Source organism: Cebus imitator, unplaced genomic scaffold (genome assembly GCF_001604975.1).
Source record: "Cebus imitator isolate Cc_AM_T3 unplaced genomic scaffold, Cebus_imitator-1.0 Scaffold344, whole genome shotgun sequence".
Classification (NCBI taxonomy): Eukaryota; Metazoa; Chordata; class Mammalia; order Primates; family Cebidae; genus Cebus; species Cebus imitator.
Genome location: NW_016107659.1, coordinates 1,447,523 through 1,466,065, shown reverse-complemented (window position 1 = coordinate 1,466,065; position 18,543 = coordinate 1,447,523). Strand labels below are relative to the sequence as shown.

Genomic DNA, 18,543 nt, shown 5'->3' with positions numbered 1-18,543 from the left:
AAAAAAAAAAGAAAAGAAAAACCTCCCAGTATGAATTATAACTGAGACAAAGGAAATAAAATACTAAAATTAAAATACTGATGACCATGCTTTCCCTTGCTGCAGGCTGAACCATTAGTTGTTGACCTTAAAGACCTTTTTCAAGTTATCTATAATGTAAAGAAAAAGGAAGAAGAAAAGAAAAAGGCAAGTACTACCTGATTAAAGCTCTAATAAATTTAAAACTGACTGGGCGTGGTGGCTCACACCTGTAATCTCAGCACTTCGGGAGGCAGAGGTGGGCAGATCACCTGAGGTTAGGAGTTCAAGACCAGCCTGGCCAATGTAGCAAAGCCCCATTGCTACTAAAACTACAAAAATTAGCCAGACATGGTTGTGGGTCGCCTGTAATCCCAGCTAGTCAGGAGTCTGAGGCAAGGAGAATCGTTTGAACCCAGGAGGTCGAGGTTGCAGTGAGCCGAGATGATACCACTGCACTCTAGCCTCGGTGACACAGTGAGACTCTGTCTCAAAAAAGAAAAAAAAAACCCAAAAACTGTATTCAGGACTATGTTTAATATTATGTATAAATATGGTCTGTCTGAGTATTTGGCTTCTGTATGTATTGTCTATTCTTCCCAGTAGGGCAATGGATAGATTTTATGGTTAGGCAGTTATGATTTCCAGTCCCTGGCTTCTATTTTTTTTCTCCCTACAAGATTCATATTAATTCTGGAAAATATATAGGATAACCAAGTTTAAATCCAATAACTCTACTCAAATCTAATATTGATATGAAAAAGAGAGGGGAAGGGAGGGCAGAAATAATACACAAGACTCATTCTTACCTTATGCCTATGAATCATAGGTATGCTTGTTCTTGTATTTAATCACCTTTCACTAGGAATACTAAGATCACTGAATATGGATCTTTCTTTTTAGATGGAGGAAGCCAACAAAACAGTTGAGGTAAAATTACATCTTTACTTCCCGTGAATCGCGTGTGATGCTTATAAACCCTTGTTTGCTACCTGCCCAACCACTCTCGTCACCTTGCTTATTACTGTGTTTATGACCTCTCTGATCATGAAAGATGTTTAGTTAAAAGAGAAATGCCAAAGTAACTACTGCTTGGCAAGCTAATACAGTGAACAAATACATTTTATAGAGAAAACTCAACTAAATCCTTAAATATTTGCTGTCTTTTCAGAATGGGAGTGAGACCCTAATGATTCTAGATGACCAAACTAACAAAATGAAATTGGTATGTATTAATATGTGATGTTTGGCAGTTCTTACTTATCTGAACATGGGTTGTAGAACCCATGTAGATGTTGCTAATACCAAATCTGTATGAAAATCCAATTGCAATAACTATTTTTCAAAATGTTCGTGTAACATCTATGTCAACATACAAAAGTAATAAAAAAAAATTAGAAAAGTAACATTTTTAGTAGCCACACCTGAATCTAAGCTAATACTTTTTAAGAGTGTGGACAAGATAGATTTGCTTGGGGAAATCGACATGACTACACTTCCTGACCTAAATAGCTTAATATCAAATCTATTAGTTAAATCGAAATTAAATTGTGACAACTACTTTCCCAAACTTTAGGAAACAAATGATCACAACAGTATACGAAGTAACCTTTTTTAGTAGACACATCTAAATCTAATCCAAATACTTTTTTAAGGGTGTTGACCAGATGGATTTGTTTGGGGACATGTCCACACCTCCTGACCTAAATAGTCCAACAGTAAGTGTTCATTTTTAAATTTGCAATGTAATAGAAATGACATCTATAACTCAAATTGGCAATAACCAGAAATGTTAAGCATCTCATTGAAACTTGGAAGGTGACTGTTGATTTTTAGAAATGAAATGTCAATGGCTCTTAGAATAAATGTGAATCTTAAGTCACCAATGGGAACCTTCCACACTAATTCAGTTATATTAATATTGCTTATCTGTTAAACCTGAGTAATAGGTCAGCAATGTAATCCTTCTTGGTATCACTGAGGAATGGAAGGAGGAGCTGAATGATAGTCCTTGCATAAGCTTACTTGAAGAAAGTATGATTGTTAGATGTTTAATAATAAAGCCTCATTTGTTTTTTTGGGTTTTTTTTTTTTTTTTTTTTTTTTTTTTTTTTTTTTTTTTTTTTTTTTTTTTTTTTTGCATTCTGTCTGTTGCAATTTAGCAGCATAAATTTAGTGTGAAGTGAGATTTAAAACAAACAAGAGGCTCAGCTGTATTCCACCAAAGCTTGTCCTTATTAGAAAACTGCCCATTTTTATAGAATTTTATACCATAAGTCTGCTCAATAATGAATGATCTGTAACAACCATGTAAGAGTAGAACAATATTTTCCTTTATAAATTTTAAAAAAATTGTGGTTCAGGAAAAAAACAGGAAAGAGGTCCAGATTCAAGGCTTAAGCCCAAGTCTTCAGTTTTTCCAAAACAGATGTCTAATGAAAATGTCCATGACATTTTGAATGACTTCTTGCAACTTCATTTATTTATGTAACAGTTTCCTAAGCACCTGCTATTTGCAAGGCATAGCAGTAAGATGCACAATATCAATGACATCATGGAATTTACTCCCTAACAGGGAGACCAGCATTAAAACTAATAAAATCATTAGTAATTGATGCTACTTACAAGGTATTTATCTACTTCAGAGATTCAGATAATGCTTCTGAGGAAGTGACTTTCTAATTTGAACATAAAAGATGAGAAGGCAATAAGCAGACAAAAAGAATTAGTCTAGAATAATGGGGGAAATGTCTAGTTAGGACTCTCTTATATCAAGAAATTATCATGGAGCCTATGTGACCAAAGTCACAGGATTTCAAGCAACATATCAAAAATTGGGTAAAATTCTCATTTCCCAGAGCTCTGCAGAAAATTCAAGGCATGTGAATCCTTACTGCATAAAACTTTCAGGTCAAATGAGATGGAGAGGAACAGGGGCTTCATGCATTCTTCTCTGACCCTAACCATATGAGTATGACAGTGCATGGTAGCATTCTAAATGCCTGTAAGAGAGAAGCCTGTGTAATATTCATTTTAACAGTGAGCTCTAAGTCACTTGCCTATAGAACCTTTCATTCTTCATAATGTTTGTTATAGTTCTGAGGATAGACTTTTAAAAATACTAGATTAGATTATCCTGACAGGTCCATCCTAACTCTGAGAGCCTTTTGATTTGTATTCAACTTTGCCCTCTCCTCCATTAGTGATGCTTTCTCCAAACTCCATGAGCATCTGAACACCCTACTTCCCAAGTATAACTGACATTCAAACAAGTAATATTCAAAGAGAGCAAAGCACTCAAGATATGAAGTGGAATTCCAGTGGAACAGGCAAGGAAGTACTGCCTGTATAATCTACTTCTGTGGTCTTCTAGAATGTTCTAAAAAAGGAAATGAAAAATAACATGGGTAATCTTCAGTCTCATTTTTATTAGACTTTATGAAGCCTAAGAACTTTTTATTTATAGGAATTCAAGTTTTAGTTAAACTAACAATAAGATAATAAATACCATCAAAACAGTAATCTCTGACCAAAAGAAGGCCAACAGATCTAATTATGTGCTGGTTACCCTCTGACAACATGTTCTTGACTCTATATTCATAGGTCAAAAATATATTTATCTCAACTTGATAAAGCCAGCATGTTTAAAAATATTCAACTCCTACAACAATTGCTCTGAAATATGTGAAGAGAGAAAGAAATGTAAATGACCTAGACTTTATATTGGTCCTAGATGGTTGTGACTCCCCTCAAATTTACACAGAAAAGTTTTATGAATTTCAGATAATGCTCTTTGGGAACTGTGTGGCATTCCCTAGAATAGAAGTTTTACTGGCAAGCCCCTTGAGCATTATCCTTCCATACTACATCTAAATACAAAATAGAAAAACATGAAAACCCATGTTCTGTAACCTTAACAACGTAACCACTTGAAAGCACAGTTACTATGAGAAGAATATAAGACATGATCTATGATCAAGGAGATTAAATCTGGTACAAGGGGTGGGATCAGGATACAAAGCACAAGTGTCACTTATGCCCTTGTATACATGCCATATGATAACATGGGTGGACACAGGGAAAGTGGAGATAGAAAAATCAGTGCGAAAAGTGTTGTAAAGAATCTGAAATTGAGTTGGATCTTTGAAGTGTGTAGGAAAATAGTAGTTGGGCTAGAAACAACGTGGGTCCTATTGTGGATCATTTGAAAATTTGGCCTTAAGGAAGGTTATTTTAATAAAGGGAGCAGCAGGAAGCCACTTAAGGCTTTGAGTAGGGAAGTCCTCAGCCTGGCAAACTGGAATGGTTAGATGAGATTAGGCACCCAGAGAAGAGCTAGGCTATGGAACTCAGGATTTATGTCTACCTCCTGGAGCTCCCTATGAGCAGGTACTGTAACTCACTGCCATGTTTCCAGTGCCTATGGCTTGTGTGCTCAAACAGTGGCCAACTGGATGCAGTATTGACAGTCCCACAAAGAATGAATGAGGCTTTGACCAAGGAGGGGTGGATGAGGATTCTTAGGGCTTTCAGTTATAGCCTGTGAACTACACGTTTCATCTTGGATTAATAACAAACCCAGCCTGAGGAGAGCCTTATACATTTTACTTATAGGGTGACTATTCAGAAGTCTAACATTGTGGCTCCTGTTTGGTGTCCTAAGAACTTCTTCTGAAGTGTTTGAAAAGGAGAACTCTACCAGCTGTGAACCCTCAACTGTTCTAACCCAGAGGTGGCTCATAACAAATCAATATCGAAATCACAAGCTTTTATAACACATTTTATCCTACCTTTTGATTGTATAAATATCCCAACATTAAGAGCTCTTCCAATCCATTTCTCTGATTAAAAACTTTTTAATTGTAAGCTCTTTCTTCTAACAAATTCTTCTTCTTATAAAGAGAAAACCTGTCTTTGGCTTATAAAAACTGTGTTTTTATGCCTCACAGTAAAGGAAGCCAAAAGATAGAACATCATTTAGGTCTGATTTTGCTATCTCTTTTGTGGCCATGAAATAGGACTTAACCTTTCTAAAAATTTGGTGTTTCCGCCCCCCCCCATTAAAAGCCAAGGAGGTCTATTTGAGCCCTTTTGTATTTACTAGTTTGCAAATTTTATATTCTCTTGAAGTTCCCCCCCTCCATGATCAAAATATTTAGTATTCTGCCCAGGGTAATGCAAGATAACTACTATAACTTCCACTTCAGTGAGGCTTTTTTTTTTAAATCATTTATATTCTCCTCTGGCCAGAATAGTTAAGTATTTAATGGCTCAAAGTCAAGCAGAAGGAAGTGATACCAGCATGAAAGTTCTATCCTAGGATGAGTTATAATTCTGTCTTTTCCTGGAATAAAGACATGTTGGATTCATCAAATCTACTGCTTTTCAGCTGAGAATTTTTTATCGAACAGTTGAAAATCCTAAAAATTAACACACTAGAGCAATGATAGAGAAGAAATAGAATTAGTAGAGCTATGTATATTATATGTCTTTCAAATGAACTCTTAAACCCATGTCTCTACCTTGTACAATAGTCCCCATTTATCTGCAGTTTCACTTTCTGAAAATAAGTCCGCGGTCAACCTTGGTCTGAAAATAAGTGAGTACAGTACAATATGATATTTTGAGAGAAAAGAGACAGAGCACATTCACAAAACTTTTATTACAGCATATTGTTAGAACTGCTCTATTTTATTAGTTATTATTGTTAATCTCCTATTGTGCCTAATTGATAAATTAAACTCTATCATATGTATGTATAGGAAAAAAATACTGTATGTAGGTTTTGGCACTATGTGCAGTTTCAGACATCCACTGTGGGCCACATATTCCCTGAGGATAAGGAGGGACTACTGTGTATAAATTAAAGACCAGTTGTTGGTTGACTTCAACCACTAAGTAGATGAAATTACTACCACAACATAGGAACTCTAAGCAATGTTATGAAAATATGTACAAATAGGAGATCTTAATGTGTGATCAATTAAATTAGATCAGTATTGAGTGTCTCTTTCAGAGGACATAGACAAAAAGGGTAAGGCCAGGGGAGAGACTGGGATGATGAGGATGGGATCCTGCTTGCCTATCAGCTTCAGCAAGAGCCTTAAGTATTTAGAGGTATACCTGAAGACTGTGATATAAAGGAAAAGCCTCTCTCCCACCTCTAGAGGAAAGAACTGGACTGATATTAGGGAAATGCATTTGACCTTTAATTCATCACAACCAGAACTATAAAATATGAATGTATTAGTCAATGAATTTGCTCATTCAGATAGATGATCCTACATGACTCTGGGGGTACAATAGAGGGGACTGTATGTGTATCAGGTAGGAAGCTGAGCAAGCCTTCTGAATTCACTTACTTTCCAGCTCAACATACTTTGATAATCATTTAGAGTGACTCACAATCAATTCCCTTCAAGACTTTCAAAGTCACAAATTGAAACAGTGCTGATAATGAATTCCGCCGGTCTGTATGTATGAACCAGGGTGAGCAGAGACATGAAGTAAGCAACAGTAAGATTTCATTTAATGATGTTGAGACTTAAATAAAAGTGCATGATACTGGGGAGGGATAGAGAGGACCTAGTCTAGAGCTAGGGAGTAATGGACTTAGGGGGTGATGGAAGGAGGTAATGATCAACTGGTATATCAAGACCAAATTGCAATGGAAATTCTGATAATCCTAGTCATTTTATGTAACTTTCTCATTTGAAGCCACAATATGGACTAACACTTTCTTTTTTTTCTCTTTCCAAATGTGATAGGAAAGCAAAGATATCCTGTTAGTGGATCTAAACTCTGAAATCGACACCAATCAGAATTCTTTACGAGAAAATCCATTCTTAACAAATGGCATCACCTCCTGCTCTCTTCCTCGACCAAAGCCTCAGGCATCCTTCTTGCCTGAAAATGCCTTTTCTACCAATCTCAACTTCTTTCCCACCCCTAATCCTGATCCTTTCCGTGACGATCCTTTCACACAGCCAGACCAATCGACACCTTCTTCGTTTGATTCTCTCAAATCTCCAGATCAGAAGAAAGAGAATTCGAGTAGCTTGTCTACTCCACTGAGTAATGGGCCCCTGAATGGTGATGTTGACTACTTTGGTCAGCAATTTGACCAGATCTCTAACCGGACTGGCAAACAGGAAGCTCAGGCAGGCCCGTGGCCCTTTTCGAGTTTGCAAACCCAGCCAGCAGTGAGAACTCAAAATGGGGTATCTGAAAGAGAACACCCTGTCAAATCCTCCCCGAACCCTTTTGTGGGAAGCCCTCCCAAAGGACTATCTGTACAGAATGGCGTAAAGCAGGACTTGGAAAGCTCTGTCCAGTCCTCACCACATGACTCCATAGCCATTATCCCACCTCCACAAAGTACCAAACCAGGAAGAGGCAGAAGGACTGCTAAGGTGAATTGTCTTCTCCACATATCCATTAGCAGAGTGCATGTTCGGTACCAAAGGGTGGTGTGATGTAAGCTCTCTTTCCTGCTGCTCTCGTAGTTTCCTGTGTGGCTGTGAAATAGAAGGTGGGATAAGGCACTCTGGTTCTCCAGGAGTGCTTTCCTCTAACTGCCACCGTTTTTAAGCGTCTCAGCAGTGTTTGTCACACCCTGCTTTCTGTTTGCATGTCTTGTCACTTATGATTAAACTAAACACAAGTTTTTCCATTTTTAATGCTGCTATGCTTCTGTACCTCTGGTAAGTTGATCATCATGTTCTGGGGTGGGAGGGCAAGAGTTCTTGTGATTCCCTTTGTACTTCCCTAACACTAACACATGCCCTGCACACCCATCGTGTTGCATTAATGTCCGTGGTGGTGGTGTAAAAGTCTTGAGCTTATCTCCTCTTTTAATACTCACTAAATAATACATAAGCTTAGAAAAAGCCTATGTATTTACTATTACCACTGTGATCTTAGCTTTATTTAAGAGCAATTTAAAATGCAGTTCTTATAGGTGTCTTTTTTAACCTCTCCTAGGAATATGTAGGCTTGCCTGGATTAAGACTATATGATCTCTATGTAGACTGACTTAAAATCCAATGGAATGTTCAAAAATATTTAGGATGCTTATTTATAGTTGCCCCTTTTACACACTTGCTTCCCCAACTTCAAGCTTTTAGCCGATGAGACCAGACCAATGAGAGTGTGTAAATGAGTATAATAGATTTTACATTGCAAGCCCTAGGTAGTATCAGACATTAAGACTCAGTAGTCTGTCCATTGTAGGAATCTGTGTCTTTTTTGGGAGTGACTGTTTTTCTGTAGTAGTTGATGTTGTTTATCCATCAAGAAAAAAGTTTTCCTTTTTTGTGGCTCTCAAATTTGGGGTATAGAGTAGGAGGCAAAGTGAAGCTGTATTTCACTGTGAGTAACTCAGGCTTCTCCCTCCCTCCCTGTCCTGTCAGTCTTCAGCCAATGACTTGCTTGCATCAGACATCTTTGCTCCTCCCGTCTCAGAACCTTCAGGCCAGGCGTCACCCACAGGACAATCTGCAGCCCTGCAGCCCAACCCTCTGGATCTCTTCAAGACAAGTGCCCCTGCCCCAGTGGGGCCCCTGGCGGGGATAGGTAGGTGCCTAGAGACAAAGTTAAGTATGACTATTTGCTTTCACTCATAAAATGATGATGCATTGGAAGACATTCCATATTCCTAGAGGATTCTACAGACAAAAGATCTGAGCATCCCAGGGAGCCCTTCGCCCACTTTTACTCCTATACAACCCCACCTCCATTTGATATTCTTGATTTGTAACTAACATTTGGCTCCTCGAGGCGGCATGAGACAAGAAATTCATTTTCAATACTGCGCTTACTTGAACCAACTGGTCATGGTTTCCTGAAAGACAATTGTAAGGGATTCTAAACTCAGATCAGCTTCAGTAGCAAAAAGGGGTTCACATGAGAGAGGTTTGTCTGTCATCTGTAGCAACATGCATGTCTTACATATCTTTTGCCATAAAAGATAGAAGGCCTATGCCCTTTCAACACATAGTCTTCTTGGAGAAATATATGCCCAAGAAGGATATAAGTTCCGTCTAAAGCAAGAATAAGTCATAGAGTGAAAGTCGTAGGTTCTGGGCCCAGCTGTTCCTAGGTGTATGGTAAGGGTGGGTTAGGCACACATCCTGATGAGTCTCTGAATGCTTCTGCCATAGCAGCTCCTTGCCAACATTTTGGCTAGCTTGAGTGTTTTACTGAAGCTAGAGCTTAAGTCCTAGAAAGCCAAAGTTGAAAAAGCAAAGAAATAAGTGAAGAGATGGAATTTTATCAGACAGCTAGGATGTGTTGATGCTCCTAATTCCTAAATGTGTCATTAGCTTGTGTGAGCGGCTGATTACTCTGTGGCAGGACAGTGGGGAAGTCCACTTGACTAAGGGCTGGCCTTGCTATTCCTCATCCACACCCGACAATAGTTTTGCTGTCCTGCTGTGGACTCTTTATGTTTCTGCTCTTGGCACCTCTACAAACTCCAAAGGGACTCTGGCTTGGGAGGTGGAGGACTATAGATGAAGAAGAACTGTCCTCTTTTTTGGTAAAATTTGACCAGGGATCCTGGCTTTCTCTGCCTTCTGAAGTCCGTCATCACAACCCTAGTTTTGTTTTGTTTTTTTCCTCTCTATTGTTTTCCTACAAAGGAAAATATTTTGGTTCTTTTACAAGAAATCTGTGAATCATATCTAGAATAGGGTGGCCAGAGGTGGATTGTTACTCGACTGCTGAGTGGCTGAAATTTGTGAGGATATGAAAAGCCAGCTTGTCCCAGGTCTCTACTCGCATTTACTCCATCAAGTGGCTCTCTCTAAAGATTTCATGTTTCTGGGGGGGCTTCCCCCTTTCTTCATTGCTCTTTTCCCTGCACCCCCAAGTGGAGCTGGTACCCTTTCCTCACAGAAGACCAGAGTACTTGCAATGCAGTGTCTGCAGCGAGATCGCATCACAGAGCTTTGTATCTAATATCAATGCCCTTAAGAATTTTTGCAGCCAATATTTAACAAGTCAGCCTGAAAATACAGCTGGACGCTATAACTGTTTATTTATTCAGACGAAGTGAAGCTTTTTGGCTAGGTGCCCCTGTTGAGGCCTTGGGGTATACAACTGCAGAATACTGATGATTGTTCCAAGTTTGGACATGGGACTCAAACTGAGCTCTACAGTATAGTCCCTGTCCACTAGCAGGGATCCTCAGCCAAACCATGGAAGGTTGTAGGTCTGGCTTCCGCTAGACCCAGCTGGGGGACTGTCTCCCCTGGAGAACTGGGGGTGGGGAGAGGATATTGTAGAAAGCTGAACCCTCAGCTTCAACTTGCTACCCTGTATTTTAATCTACCTTCAGAAGGTCATAAAATTAATGTTCTATACCCATATCCCCTTTTCCTTAGTCCTTGCCCCACTTTGTCCAGCTGGGCCTTAAATGTATTGAAACACAATGTGTGGAATTTGGTGGGTAGGAATGAAGACTGGTTTAAGTGTACACTGGGAAGGCCTTGAATTCCTGGCAAATGTAATATTTTCCACTTTTTTTTTTTGAGACTGTCTCACTCTGTCACCCAGGGTGGAGAACAGCAGTGCTGTCTCAGCTCACTGCAACTTCTGCCTTCCAGGTTTAGGCCATTCTTGTGCCTCAGCCTCTCTAGTAGCCAGGATTACAGGTGTGCACCACCACACTCAGCTAATTTTTATATTTTTAGTAGAGACAGAGTTTCATCATTTTGGTCAGGTTGGTTTTGAACTTCTGGCCTCAAATAATCCTTCCACCGTGGCCTCCCAAAGTGCTGGGATTACAGGTGTAAGCCACTGTACCCAGCCCTAATATTTTTCTCTTTTACAAATACCATTCACACTAATGTGGTATTTTCCTAAGTGAAGACAAATTGTCCAACATGAAACATAATGAAATTCTGCCTTCCTTTTTGTACGTGTAACTGGTGGAAATTATTAGTGAATGATCTGGTTTCTGTTAATACAATTTAATTGAACGTATTTTAAAATGCGAGCAACAACTTTGTTCAAACTAAGCCCATTTTGAGAGCCTGTATTGCAGAATATAAGAGAACTTTTCTCTTGATTTGTCATGAAAGGAGTATATTCTTCAGTGAAAATTAAGTCTAATTTCTGTATTTATGAAATAAGTATTTAAATTAACATAGCATTTGAAAATAAAGATTGCTCCGTGCCTTGCTGCCAAGGAAGCAGAACAGGAGAATGGGGTGCCAGATGCAGAGCCAGCATGTGCCTGATTTTCAGTCTCTACCATCCCAGACAGTGACCTTCACAATTTTAATTAATAGCCTGCACCCAGTTTCCTCACCTCCCAAAATGAGCATGCTGACAAAGTGAAATGGCCTGTTCTGAAACCCACCACTCTCTGTGAGCACACCATGTGTGCCCGTGGCCAGATGCCTGGCATGCATGATAAGAATGGAGTCAGGTAATACCAGTGTGTCAGACTAAGAAGCTCGAAGATACAGTCTAGCGCTCCATCACACCTAAACACCATGTTCACAGTGTTCCCTCTTGGAAACATAAACATCCCTAACCCAAGTCTGAAGAAAACTTTCAGAACCAAAGAATGCTGTCCACCATGGATGAACCTGGAAACCATCATTCTCAGCAAACTGACACAAGAGCAGAAAATCAACACTACATGTTCTCACTCATAGGCGGGTGTTGAACAATGAGAACACATGGACACAGGGAGGGGAGCATCACACACTGGGGTCTGTTGGGGGGAAATAGGGAAGGGACAGTGGGGGGAGGGGAGTTGGGGAGAGATAGCATGGGGAGAAGTGCTAGATGTGGGTGATGGGGAGGAAGGCAACAGATCACACTGCCATGTGTGTGCCTATGCAACAATCTTGCATGTTCTTCACATGTACCCCCAAACCTAAAATGCAATAAAATAAAATAAAAAAAAGAATGCTGTCCACAAAGCTCAAAGTAAGTAGGTTTCAAGAACAAAGCATCACCCATTAATAGATACGAGACTGAATTTGGGTTTCCTTGTTAGCAGTGACAGTTTAGCTGAATCATTAATGCACTTGGAAAGAGAGTACCCTGCATATTAGAACAAGATGCAGGGAGCGAGCCTCTCAAGAATCAGAGGAAATCATTGGAGAGACCTGGATTGTTGTGATTTAACAAATTCCTGATAACATAGCAAGGCCACAAGAGATGGAGCCAGTCACGACAAAGATCAGATGCCCCAACGCAGGCCATTAGTTACCCTGAAAGGTGTTTGTTTCCATTGTCCTCTCTCCCTCATTTCCTCTTTTAAATTCTCTGTTCTAACTTCTGGCAAGGCTTAGTGAGTGGCACATGGCAGGAAGCACTTTTATTTGAAACAGTCCTCCCAGGATAACATATTTTCCTCCATTTTTATATATAAAAGTCTAAAACTATCTTAGCATTGGCCAAACTTTATCTTCCCTTTATGTAGCTGTGTCAGCCTTGGCAGCATTAAAAAATGAAGAAACTGAAATGGTGTCTTCAGGATGCAAGCATGTTGAGGCCTTGTGCACATGTGCGATCACTGGTTTCCATAAGACTCCAGACATGAGCGAGCTGCCAAATGAAAAGATCAAATCCATGACTAAGAGAGTCCAGTGGATTATCTTAATTAACTACATCAAAATCAGCATGGTTTGTGCATATAAATATATTCACTTAACAAATAGTTTCCTGCTATTGACAGGCTCTGTTCGCGTTGTTTGAATTATATCAGACAACTAGTGCCCCTATGATAAGGGCTTATTTTTTTGTTGAGTAGGTACTTATAGACTGTATTACCCTTCTAATGAGGAAAGCTAAAAAGTCATGGTAGGAAGAACATGGGCCTCAGAATGCAACCAGCATTTGAATGCTCACTCTACATTGTTACCTGGCCGACTTTTACAGTGATTAATCTCTCGGAGCCTTTATTCTTCCCATGTCAGCCTCAGGGCTTGATGGAAGTCTTAGCTGCGTAGAAGCTTTCCAGAGAGTTGTGCTTTCTGAAATTCAAGAATCTTCTCCAAGCTTGTCTCCTGATAAGTACTTTTCTTCCTCTTTCTTCAGGTGGTGTAGCTGTCACACTCCCTCAGGCGGGACCATGGAACACAACATCTTTGGTCTTCAATCAGTCCCCTTCAATGGTTCCGGGAGCCATGATGGGTGGTCAACCTGCAGGTTTTGGTCAGCCCGTCATTTTTGGTACAAGTCCAGCTGTTCCAGGTTGGAACCAGCCTTCATCCTTTGCAGCCTCAACTGCTTCTCCAGTGCCTGTTGTCTGGGGCCCTTCTCCATCTGTGGCACCCAATGCTTGGTCAACAACAAGCTCTTTGGGGAATCCTTTTCAGAGCAATATTTTTCCAGCTCCTGCTGTGTCTACTCAGCCCCCATCCATGCTCTCCTCTCTCCTGGTCACTCCTCCGCAGCCGCCTCCCAGAGCTGGCCCTCCCAAGGACATCTCCAGTGATGCCTTCACTGCCTTAGACCCACTTGGGGATAAAGAAATCAAGGATGTGAAAGAAATGTTTAAGGACTTCCAACTGCGGCAGCCACCTACTGTGCCCGCACGGAAGGGAGAGCAGACTTCTTCTGGGACTTCAAGTGCCTTTTCCAGTTATTTCAACAGCAAGGTTGGCATTCCTCAGGAGAATGCAGACCATGATGACCTTGATGCTAATCAACTACTGAGTAAGATCAACGGTAAGCCACTCACCACTCTGCCTACTGTTCCAACAACTATCTCCACTGCCACATGGACTTAAATGAATCCTCTAAATGAACCCTCTCCCACCTACCAAGAGCCTTGCTCTTGCTTCTTTTGGTAATCAAGGATTACGTAGACAACTTGACCATTTACCTTTTGGTTATGACTATTTACCCTAGTCGTTTCTGAGGACTGACCCAATGCTGCCCTCTAGTGATAATTCTTAAAAGGGCTGCCATGAGCTGTTGAAATGTGATGACTGGTGGCTCTTGGAGGGCTGTATAATGCATCATCCATGTTCCGTGACTTTTAAGTGAGGGGATTCTGAATCTCTCGCACTTCAGATAAATATGCATGGCTTTCTCTTCTGAGAAAGATAACAATTATTGGGATACCTAGGATTTGGTGTTGATTTTTGTTCCACTGATGTTAATTTCAAAAGTATGGAACTAAATCTCAAAGATAAGCTGACTTGGGGACTGGCTTATATTTGGGGAAAGCTTGTCTACTGATTGCCTGGATTTTTTGCCTTCTAGAACCACCAAAGCCAGTGCCCAGACAAGTTTCCCTGCCAGTTACCAAATCTGCTGACAATGCATTTGAGAACCCTTTCTCTAAAGATTCTTTTGGTTCATCACAAGCCTCTGTAAGTATTAACTACTAGAAGCTGTCTCCAAAGTGCATGCCATGTAGAACTCTGGCCTCCTGATTTAACCTTGCTTTTATAATAGCTTTTTTTTTTTTTTTTTTTTTTTTTGAGACAGAGTCTTACTCTGTCACCCAGGCTGGAGTGCAGAGGTGCAGTCTCAGCTCACTGCAACCTCCACCACCCTGGTTCAAGAGATTCTCCTGCGTCAGCCTCCCAAGTAGCTGGGACTAGGCACATGCCACCACACCTGGCTAATATTTTTATTTTTTGTAGAGATGGGGTCTTGCCATATTGGCCAGGCTGGTCTCAAACTCCTGACCTCAAGTGATCCATCTGCCTTGGCCTCCCTTAGTGCTGGGATTACAGTCATGAGTGACCACACCTGGCTATAATAGCTTTTTGATGGTAAAGCTTGTTTGACTAAGATTTGTCACCGAGAACCTTCACAGTATAAACATTCATTTAAACTGAAGAAAGTTTATTTGCACAAGAATGATTATCTTCTGAATTTGAGACATAATATCACATAGAAAACATCTTTCATATCTCACTTAAACCAACCGGTGGAAGCATTTCGGGAAAAAATTGAGCCAAAATACCATCTTGAAAGCCTTTCAAAAATTTACATTCTTAATTTTTCAACAATAGTTCTATAGCTTATAAAAATAATACTTCCCATTTGGGGGAGGCAAATGGAATTCATCTGAACCTTGATTTTCACATAAATAATATGCACTGCCCTCTGCAAGCAGATAGAAACAATCACTGTAAGCCCCATATAATGTCTGATTGGCCTATGACCTAAGCAATTTTAAAAGAATTTTGGAAGTCTTCAATGTAAATTTTTTTTCTTATGACTGTAACTGTATTTATTGACTAGATGATTTTATCTTCTTAGATGGCTTCTCCTCAACCTGTCTCTTCTGAGATATATAGGGATCCATTTGGAAATCCTTTTGCCTAAATTCTGTAAGTAGAAGATCCTAATAAGGTTATCTCAGGGGTTTTTGTGAGAAAGGGTAACATGGAGTAAAGAGAGAAATTTTAATTTTAGAATTGGGAAAAGGTTAAATATCTATAATTTAGGAGTAATCAACATGGAAATCTTAGATCATTCAATAATGACTAGGCTGGGCACTTAAGAACAGAATACCTAAACACATCAAAAAATAGTAATATGCCCTTGGGGATGTGTATTTTTATCTTATCCCATGTTTTTGGTTTTTCAGTTCTGTGTGGGAAGTAAAACTCAAAACAACACATCACAGGTCTCTAACCATTTTACTTTCATATCCTTCTGAAGCCACCATACAAGTCAGCAAAACAGATTATGATCATGACTCCTCTTACCATTTATTACTTGTGAGCAATCTCAAAGTTGGTCTGGAAGAGTCTGATGGTAGTAAATCTAAAAGTTTTAACAACTGTTAAAGATCTCCTTCACAGGCAGTAGGAGCTCAAAATGAGTCCGAAGGTTGATCCTTCTGTCTCATGGACTTTGTCCTAGATAAGGGATTAGATAGAATTACCTTCAGTTGAAACCCTGGGAGGGCTCATTGTAACTCTTTCTCAACAGCAGGTGATAGCAACTTTGTTCTGACCTTAAGAGACTGAATTTAGTAGGAAAAAGAAGGCTCTCCCCATTTTAGAGCAGGTAGGGAAGCTGGTAGGGGTAGAACAATAGAAATAATGAGAAAAAAAAGCGGAAACCCATTTTTTTCCAATCTTGTCTAATCTAAACAAGACTACTAACCTGTGATTTGGCCCATCTAAAATATAATGATTTTTAATAGACAAATATCTTAAATGTGGCAACAACAATAAGATTGAGCTTATAGGCATTTAGATCATTCTCCCTCACTCCAGCTATTCCCTGATGACTGTGTTTCCTATAGCACCTTTCCATAACCTGCTTCAGAGAACTGTATGGCCTAAACTGAATGAACTAGACTTCTTTTTAGAGGCTCTTTCTTCTTTAGATCATGAAGACAGGATAGTTTAGGTCAACCTGCTACATCAATAGATTGGGTAAGGGGAACTCTCATGGGGTGAAATAGTTAACATTGAGCACTTGTAATCCCTTTATTGGATGTTCTACATTTATCATCTGCATCAATCCTCACATTAGCCCTAGGAGATACTATTACTGACACCTTTAATAATGACTTGATATTTAATACATTGATATTCAGTTCAAAAATTCTAACCATGGGTTTCTTTCTTCTCCGCACCTCTCTAGGAACTTGGTCTGCAGACCATCCAGAGGAATAAAATGATTGGCCTTAGTAGTCAAAAACAAAGCTGATAGCCAGACACGTCCTGATTTCTGCCCTTGTTCCAGCTTTGACATATTATCTGTTGCCTTATTTCTCATTGCCTCTTCTAGTTGTAAAATGCTTTTCACTTTCTGTCTAGGTTAAAGCTAAACTGAATCTATGGCTTTAAATAAATTAAGATCCTAAACTCTAGCTTAAGTGTAAATGAAGTACAGTAGTTTCCCTACTGGACCCTGACTATTGTGTCCCTAGAACCTTCTAGAACACCTGTCTTCTACCCTTTGGTTGGGAGATGCAGCCACCAAATCCCTTCATATCGTACTGTTTTGAATAAATTTTTAAATCCTTATTGTTCAAAGTTGTTCGGGGGTTCTGTTTCAGAGCATAAAACCTAAAGGCTATAGTAGAACAAGGCACCTTCTTAAAAGAAGTCTTGCTTCAGACCATCAGTTACAGAGAATTTTAAAAGTAAAATTGAAGCAACTCCAAATTCTTAGACATTTTGGAATCAAACACACTTAAGGACAATTTTAAAGAGATAGCTTCTCTTCTTTCTGAAGATCAGTTTCCCCCAAGGCCAAGATTATCCTTTTCTCCAATCTCCTGCTAGCTATTGCAAATGAGGGAAGAGCATTATTCATCTCTCCTCTCCTTTTTTTTTCTGATTCTCTTTTCAGTCAGTTTTGCTCCTGGGTTCGTGTAGCATTACCACCCTTTCACAAGCAACAGACTCTCACAGGGAAAAAAAAAAAAAAATCTGGAGCCTCTCTTCATTCTCAGTAATTGCTAGTCCCAGAAACTAGAATTGCAAATGGGCACAACCTATATCCTTCCTGTGGAAGAGGAGGCCATTCTATTGAGCTGAAGTTCCAGAAGAGCAGTTAATGTTCAAGAGAAATTGAACTCAACTCAGCAACAAAGGACTCTATTTTGAAGAGCAGCATATCACAAAGCTAAATGTGATTGTGCCAAACATATTAGGTGCTTATTTGGGGTCGTGCTAGGCCTTTATCAAGTAACTGGAAAGCTTCCTTGCAGCCACAATCTCATCGTTAGTAGGAAGATAAGTGGGGAAGAAAAAGCTGTAGAACAAATGTTTGGGGTAACCATTGAAAATCTAATGTCTGCAATATTTTTCTCATAAGTTGGCAGCATTCCCAGTTCATTTTCAGTCCTGTTGTGAGCACAGTTCTGAAGGGTTTATTCTTGTCAAAATTAGTTTTGTTTTGTTTATGTTGGGTTTTTAATGTTGTCTCTTGACACTTAATGCTCAGGTTCTTGTGGGAGTTAATCAACCACATCCAATGTTACCTTGAGGGGGAAGAAGAAGGTGATGCTCAGAAGCTAAACAAGACAGTGGCCACATGACCCTCTATTGATTAGCCCCAAGTAGAAAGTCCTGTGGTTTATGTTTAACGGTAATAGCTGATCATATATGGCATAATTTTCTATCTGGCTTCCTACTCAGTCACTATAAACACAGACTTGAAATAGTACTTTAAATGTCCAAATACCTAAATGTTCTAAACTGGAGGTAACTATTTCTAGGTAGTTGAATTTTTGAAAGTCATGATCAGCCACACAACTGTTTTGTACATACTTATTTTCTCATGCACTTTTCTGTATGCAAATAAAGCTATAAATTTACTCATTTCAATAAACTGGAATGGCAGAATATCATGTACCATTGGTTTTTTCTACCTTCTTTTGAGTTGGCATTAGTGGCAAGTTATAAAACATACCAGTCTGAAGTGGAGCAAATGTTAGTTATAATACATTTCTGGATTATTACAACAATGGAGAGAAAACAGAAATCCATGAAATAGGACCGTGAGTAGATTACCTTCTGATCTATTTCAACACCTTCTTTTCTGTCAAGCCCACACACACTCTCTTCCTGGGAG

The 18,543-nt window shown here is 39.5% G+C and overlaps 1 protein-coding gene across 7 annotated transcripts in view; it reads left to right on the top strand.

Annotated features, from left to right (window-relative positions):
* Positions 1-18,316, top strand: part of DAB2 (DAB adaptor protein 2) — a 92,055-nt gene extending 73,739 nt beyond the window's left edge. For 3 of the 7 annotated variants that reach the window (XM_037730447.1, XM_037730446.1, XM_017505908.2), the window contains 10 exons: positions 106-186; positions 922-948; positions 1,190-1,243; positions 1,674-1,736; positions 6,786-7,430; positions 8,430-8,592; positions 13,078-13,710; positions 14,251-14,360; positions 15,262-15,332; positions 16,603-17,607. In XM_037730447.1, the coding sequence (XP_037586375.1) occupies positions 106-186; positions 922-948; positions 1,190-1,243; positions 1,674-1,736; positions 6,786-7,430; positions 8,430-8,592; positions 13,078-13,710; positions 14,251-14,360; positions 15,262-15,327 (1,842 nt within the window). In that variant the 3' untranslated portion in view covers positions 15,328-15,332; positions 16,603-17,607. Of the gene's footprint in view, positions 1-105; positions 187-921; positions 949-1,189; positions 1,244-1,673; positions 1,737-6,785; positions 7,431-8,429; positions 8,593-13,077; positions 13,711-14,250; positions 14,361-15,261; positions 15,333-16,602 lie in introns of all 7 variants that reach the window. The other 4 variants (XM_037730444.1, XM_017505907.2, XM_017505910.2 and 1 more) reach the window with 4 other exon arrangements.
* The last annotated feature ends 227 nt before the right edge of the window (positions 18,317-18,543 follow it).